The following is a 7,409-nucleotide window of genomic DNA, read 5'->3' as shown; positions in this document are numbered from 1 at the left end:
GCTGGTGCATGACTGGGCTTAAACCACAACAACTTGAGCACTAGACAGCATCTCCGTGTCCCCTAGCTATGGAATGAGCTGCAGCTCCCCTGACCAAGCCTGCACTTCACACTCCAGTAAAGAATTTCCAGCTTCTGTTCTTGATAGATTATGAAAATTTATGTGAGGATTACCCTGGGCTCATCCACTGTTTTTTCCTGATGATTATGAAGAGTAGATGAGTCAGGGTAGTCCTTGTGTCTTGCAGAAAGCTAAATGCTTCACAGTGGAGGGAATTGAATGTGAATGGAAGTTCACAGAGAAACAGTGCAAAAAGTAGGGTTGCCTGAAAGTCTTTATTAATTTTTCACAACTTTTACTTGTACAGATCCAAAAGAACAGAAATGATGGTGAGAAAATACAGGTCACACCAATAAAGCATCTCAGTTGGAGGCCATGGTGGATTGGATCCAGGAGACGTAGTTGCAGACCTTGGTGTAAACTCCGGGATAGCCCCTCTGGGCACATCCAAAACCCCAGGAAACAATGCCCTGGAGCTGTCCATTGCAGACCACGGGACCGCCGGAATCTCCCTGTGCACACAAAGGGTATGGATATTCAGCAAATGGCATCAGCCTAAGCAATGAGCCAGAGATGCCTGAGATCACTGTTTTGGGAGGAAGCCCTGTCAGGCATACCCTGCACAAAAGTTCTACAAAGGCTCTTTCTGATTTGCACTTTCCACCTGATGCTACCATGCCTGACTTGAGCTCCAAGGGCACCACAGCTAAGGATGAGTCAGCTGCCCATTTTTGCCAGATGTGGTACTTGGCAAACATTCAGGATATGTGTGCCCAAAGCCTCTGCTGTCACTGAAAAACTCAGATGTGCCAATGCAGTGGGTGTACCTTTTCCTTCATCTGGGTAAAGGCAGGAGAGAAATGACTGGGAAAGGAGAGGCAGATGATTTACCTGGCAGGAGTCTTTTCCTCCCTCCAGGAATCCTACACACATCATGTTCTTGGTGATTTGCCCGGGGTAGGCATCGGAGCACTCAGAGGCAGAGAGGACCGGAGCGTCCAGGCACTGCAATTCATCTGGGTTGTAAACTGCAAGGAAATAGCGAGAGATGGTTGATGGCTGCTGAGTCCTTTTCACAGCTTGGAGATAACCTTAGCAGAAAAGCAAATGCTTGCCCCCCCTGTTCTAGCAGCCATCCTGCATCCTCTCAACAGTAAACACTGAGTAGGTTCATTCTGTAGAGATGGAACAAATTGTACCTGTGGGCCCACCCTTCTACACTGCAGTCACCTTAAATTTTCTGCTCCCTGGAATTTCATCAATTGGCAAGAATGGGGCCACTCTTGTGATACAGACACTGGAAGAAACCTGAGCCTCAGGAAAACCGTCCTCTGCTCTTGTGCAGGTTTAGATGTGATCAGTGGAATAATCACCACTCGGCCTGGACATCTCTGTCCATGGGTGTGAGAGAATGGAGGTCTCTCGTAGGAATTCTAGAGCCACAGTCCTGGACTTCACCCTTCTCCTCAGGGAACTGACAACTTTGTTGACATTATGCATGCACTGTGCAGTCCCTAGACTGACCCATTGCTCAAAACACCTGTCCCACAACACTTCCCTATGTTTTAGCCTGTCCTGTTTGGGCTTGATGGTGAGGTCTTAGAGTCTGTCCTGTGCCCCCAAGGGTCTGTACATTCCCCCAGACTACTCACCGCCATTGCTGAGAGTGTTGCCCCAGCCGGAGATCAGGCAGGTGGTGCCGGTGGCCACACAGCTGGTAGGCAGAGGAACGGTTTGGACAGCTCTGTTGAGCTGGGCTGGGGTGGCCAGCTTGATGAGCATGATGTCGTTGTCCAGGGTGTAGGCACTGAAGCCAGGGTGGCGGATGACTTTAGCAGAGTTGATGAACTGCTGAGTAGATTCGCTGAGTTCCAGGTTGTGTTTCCCCAGCTGCACTTGGATGCGACTGGAAAAGAGAAGGACAAGGTGTGTCTTTTACTGCTCCTGGCAGCTTGAGAGAAACCTCCCTGTCAGTGAATGCATGCGCTCCAACGTCACTGCAACAGAAGCTTTCTGGGGCAGGGGATCTTTCTTGTCCTGCAGGGAGCCCTGGGGATCCACACCAGGATCTTAACCCACTCCCAGTCCAGGTGGTGAATTTCTGCAGGTTTGTATATACATGACAGCAGTTGAATACATAGCAGCCCCCTTTCTACAAATGTTCTGGGACAAGGGAAACTCTTCTGGCGTGACCTCATTCCTCTTCCTGTTCTCCAGGGACAATGCTTTAGCAAGATTCATGCAATTGATAAGGAATCACAGCCCAGAACTGGTTGATTGATTATCCCATTGTTATATCAGAAAGTGCTCTGCTTTCAAAGAAACATTTGCAGAAGTAGAAAACCCCTCAGCATGCCTCGGCCCTGCTTCCTGAATGGTCCACCTGTGCCTCGGCTGTCTGTGGTCAGAATGGAGGCAGTTACATATTTCTGTCTCAGAGCTCAGAATTCCTGCTAGAAGGGAACTGGAAGACAGATGGAGGTTATAGAAGGATGCAATTTTTTCACTCACGATTTGTAGCAGTGAGCAGCCGACACGACCCACTGGCTGCTGATGAGGGAACCTCCACAGAAGTGATATCCAGAATTCAGAGACACCTGATAGGGCACAGAGTGTTCTGCACAGGTGTAGCCTCCCACAATCTTGTCATCATCATCTTCAGCAAAGGTGGGGAAGGCAACTGGGAGACAAGAAGTGCCGTGTGTCAATAGCTGGCCTAAGGTAATGTGGCCTGTAATCTGCCCTGTGACTGCCTGTCTGAAGCCTCTCACTTGTAGGCTCCCCTTCTAAGGGCACTCAGGGCAGCAGTGGTGGGCAGGTCTAAGGCACATTCATTTGCTGTACCCTCAAAGAATGGGATCAGACCTGCACTGGTGCCTCACAAAGCTAAAGCCTTGCTGGCTACTCCCTGAGGGAACGTAAGGACATAGAAATGTCCTTGTTGGATCGGATCACGAGTGTGTCTTTCTGAGGGTCCCGTCTATGAAACAGTCAAGGGTTGACGGAGGGAAAAGGTCAAAACACGTGTGCAGGGCTATTTTCTTGGAGCACCAACCCAGGGTCCAAAATTTTGCAGTTGCTTTTTGACTTCCAGGGCCAGAACTATTCCCTGTGCACTCCTTAGTCCTGAAGAAGGAGGCAGCCAATTTCTGAAGCTATGGCCACATCTCTACAGCTGGGTCAGGAACTCCATGCCAATGAAGGCGTTCATTCCCCAGCTTGTGGCACAAGGCATTATGAACAGAGAGAAGATGGATGTTTCAGGGCTCTGACTTCTGCAAGTCAAAACTGGACTTGGCTTTCCCACAATAGGCTACCTTGCAGTTTTGCTCAGAAAATCAGCTTCCTAATAAATGGCAGAAATAGAAAGAAAAAATATACTCACCAGCCACCCCAATAAAGGCGAGAAGCAGCAGGCACTTCATGGTCTTGGTTCAGCCTCAAGCCCAGACTGGTTGACTGGACGTGGGAGCTGCTAGAAATACAGTTTTGGTAATGGTCTTATCTCTAGTCCAAGGTTTTCTCCAGACAAAAGTACACAGCTGAAAATTTGAAGATCCAAATGTGGGCATTATCAGGCATTGGGAGAATGTACAAATAACATTCCTGTTAATCATAAACCCCTGGTAAGATAGGGAGCTATTTTAATTATTCCGTAAGGTAGCCTTCAATCTAAAAATACCTTTTGGCTTTGGAAGATGTGTAGTTGTTTGTTTGTCTCATTCTTATACATAACACCTGTTGAGAACAACTCTCAAACTTCTTTCAGATTCCTCTGTGCTAATGGTATCTTACTTAAAAATGTATATTTTTACCTGAGGTTGGATATTGTAGGTAGTGGACAGAAGATACATGGCATTTATTTGGAGAAAAAAAAAAAAAAATCCAGCAAACCCAGTCGTTAACTTTGTTAATTTTATTTGAGCAAATTCCTTTTCTTGAATAATGTGTGTTTTCATCATATGCAACACAGTGTTTTCCTAATCAAATTCCTCCATTGTAATTTCAAAAGGGAGGATAGGAAAACTATCCTGTGCCCCCCCACCACTTCCCAAGTTAAATAGTTCCAATGTGGGAATGCTCAGCATCTCCTTTTTCTAATTTCTCTCTCCTAACCTGTGTTAAAATATCTGCCTAAGTACCAAACCATGCTTTTATTCATCTTTGGAATATTCTACCGAGACTCATTTTTGCCACACAAGAATTTCCGTATATTGGTGATGTTTATGAATGTAATGTGGATGAGCAATAATGCTGTGAACACAAATAGTGAGATCTTCTGAAATCCCGCTCTGCAGTAGTGGGGATTTCTGTCATGATGCAAAGTTTACCAAAGCTTAATGCTTTGCTGAATAATCATGTTGATTCTCCAAGCAGCTGCCAACTTCATTGTGTTAGCTCCTGACAGCCACAGGATGCTCTCCAGAGACAGTAAAGAGAAGCCATATGTTTGGAGATGATGGAATAGCTTGAGAGACTAAATAGGGGTACTCTTCCTCTCCATTTCTTGATTAACTTTTTTGTGGGCCCTGGAGGACTGATATACACAGTGTCACTGTTGTGACAGAAATTTCCTTTCATGTTGAAGTACAAGTCCAAGGCCAGGGATTCCTCCAAGGGAGTGTGTGAATTCTGTTGGCCCTTGAACTGGTATTAGCACTCAGCTTTCTTACAAGCATGTTTTATCCTGTGAAAGAAAGAAGGATTAGAAGCTTCCTGTGGGAAAGGAAAATGTTGGTAACAGGACTAAGAGGGTCCAAAATTACCAAAGCTCTCCAATCCCATCGTAACTAAGTGGAGCAAGAGAAATGTCCCATATTTTTTACTATAGTGTTTAGTTTGAAATTTCTAAACATGTCATTGGCGTAGAAGCAGACTGATGTTTTAGAACAATACTTTTCCTGACCTATAGTTCTCATAAAAGGTAACCCTTAGGCTAAGACTGCTTCCCTTTCCTTCCTTTCATGGAGCTTTACATTTGGTTTAATATCCACACAAGTTTCATGTGTATTAGGAAGTGAGCATTTGAATCAGGCAGCCTGACCATATCTGCCTTTATCTTGGTACTTTTTATTGTTTTTCTTTGTTACTTATTTAATCTACCCTAATCTTTAACTTCTAAGTTATTTTTAAGAGCAGGAAATTCATCCTATAGGGCTGGCTGATAATCCCCAAGAGGAACATGAGCTGTGAGGTTACCTGTGCTACTTGCTTAAATCAGCAAGAGGAGACTCCTGACCTCATCCCAGGCTACTGCTAAAGCTCACAGCCAAAGATCTGGATTATAGCTCCTTAAAAGTTTCCCATTTACTAAAGTGTTTAGTTTGAAATTTCTAATTTTATTGTCCAATTGGCATGCCATTGGCATAGACAAGCTCTGTAATCAGTTGTGCTGTTGAGCATTCCGTTGACCCATTGTAATGTTTTTTGCAGGGTCTTTCAATGAATACATTCAAGGGTGTACGTCCATTGCTGTAAACAAATTTCTCATTTCATTCAGTGATGCTGTAGTAGAAAGCTAGTAGCTCCAGGGGCAAAGGAAGGAGGAGGAGGACTGGTGACTGAGGGGCAGCTGTGTTAGGTATTATCAATGGACAAGCAATGGTAGCTTATTTTTTTGGAACTCCATGTTCCTAGTTCAAGTATTTTGGTCAGCTGTATCAACACTGGGCTCAGATAAAGGATATACATTTATCCAGGCTGATGCAAGATCCTGGGAAAAAGGAACCTGGTAAAACCATGGACTGATAGAGATAAAGCTTCCTAGGAGCATAAATCAGGAGGAGTTTCTGAGGGTAGTCCTTTTATACCTCACAGAACTTGGTGGTAGAGGTTGCATTGATGCTCTCTTCCCACCTGTCTCCTTTCTGGGACTAGCTGGTATGTTCTCCTAAGCTTCTTATCTTCCAGCTCTCCACACCTGAACAAAACAGCCATCATCGCCTCTTGCCTTGTTCTCTCTGCCTGTATTTCTCTTTCACCTATGGCCAGAATGCTTTTCTTTTATTCCTGCCCTTGCCAAAGACATAGATTCTTAGTGTCCTAGAGAGAAAGAGTATATAGGACATAACAGGGATTTATAAAAATATGAGTGTCCTGGGAAGCCTGAGGAACAATGGATTTTTTTTTATCTCTTAGAGAGTAGCATGGAAAACTTGGTGAGTGTGGCTGGTTCAGAGCAAGCAAAGGATATTTCCTCTATTTTAGGAAAGCTATGAAGTAATTTCCACATGTTTTTATGCATGCAAAACACTTACATGGCCTCAAAAAGAGAAGAGACACATGGAATAACAATCCTTGGTGGGCTGTGAGGTTGAAGGACACCCAATCCAATCTCCCTTGTCCCCAGGAATGGCCTGGTGTTGGAGTGTTCCCTGCTACTACAACCCAGAAAGAGACCAGAGATCATTAGGTTATCTCTCTGGGCTCTCAGCCTTTTGCCAGTGTGTCACCTATCACACAGAGAAGGACAGTCAGGTTTGCTTAAATCCTGCAAAGGTTTGGAGAGTTACTCATGCCTTCATTTTCTGTAGCATACAAGGTCTCCTGGTAACACCTCAGCCCCTTTTGACAGGATAGGAGGGCACAGGCCAGGTCTGACTTGATAAAGGTATGTGTTAGAAGGTGGAATTATCTGACAGTGCTGATGGGCTGTTCTCGTTCAGGCAGATAGGGAAGTGGGAATAGGGCTTAAATGATGGGAACACTTGTCCTACTGATTCTGAGTTATAAAGGATTTGCTGGAGGAGCAAAACCCCGGTATTTCCTGGGAAACATAAAGACTACTCAGAACACTGCTTTCCACACAGTTTCTCTTCTCTCTGTCTCTCAGAAAGGATACCTAGATAAACATGCTTATATCTTCATTCCTCTAAAGCTTGTTTCTATATTGCTTGCATCATTATTTAAATCTGATCTAGAGAGCAACTGATGGTGATGCACATTTTCTTCTCCAGGCTTTGAGGAAAATTTCCCTGTGTCCTGGAATGTCTCCAGTTGCCTTGATATAATTTCTTCCTGCCCTCTTCTTGCTTCCTTTTCTGAAGCACAGAAACCAGGCATCTAGAGTAGAGTGTGGCCAAGCAAGCCTGTGGCAACCAAGATACAGTCTCCAGTTGTGGTGGAGAAGGAACTGGGAAAGTAGGAGAGAGAAGAGCAGAGTCAGAGGGAAAGGAGAGGCTTTGGGATGGTTAAAAATGCTCCCCAAGGAGAGCTTCTTGTCTTCTTCCACTACCGTTTCCTGCCACAAGCTGCTGTGGTCTCCTTAAGTCACCTAATCATCCTTTTCCCCTTCTGATATCTTCGTCCACTACCTCTTCCATTGACTCCTCTTCTTAAAATTCTTCTTC

The 7,409-nt window shown here is 44.9% G+C and overlaps 1 protein-coding gene across 1 annotated transcript; it reads right to left on the bottom strand.

Moving 5' to 3' along the window:
* Positions 1-332: 332 nt before the first annotated feature.
* On the bottom strand, positions 333-3,570 carry LOC131593086 (trypsin I-P1-like). The gene is made up of 5 exons (XM_058865300.1): positions 3,446-3,570; positions 2,572-2,740; positions 1,713-1,966; positions 952-1,088; positions 333-572 (listed from the first exon to the last, which is right to left on the bottom strand). The coding sequence occupies exons 1-5, from the start codon at positions 3,483-3,485 to the stop codon at positions 423-425; spliced, it is 750 nt and encodes a 249-aa protein (XP_058721283.1). The 5' UTR covers positions 3,486-3,570; the 3' UTR covers positions 333-422.
* Positions 3,571-7,409: the final 3,839 nt, after the last annotated feature.

The sequence above is a fragment of the Poecile atricapillus genome, chromosome 1 (assembly GCF_030490865.1).
Source record: "Poecile atricapillus isolate bPoeAtr1 chromosome 1, bPoeAtr1.hap1, whole genome shotgun sequence".
Lineage (NCBI taxonomy): Eukaryota > Metazoa > Chordata > Aves > Passeriformes > Paridae > Poecile > Poecile atricapillus.
The sequence above is the reverse complement of the archived record's forward strand: the minus strand, read 5'-3'. Positions and strand labels throughout refer to the sequence as shown.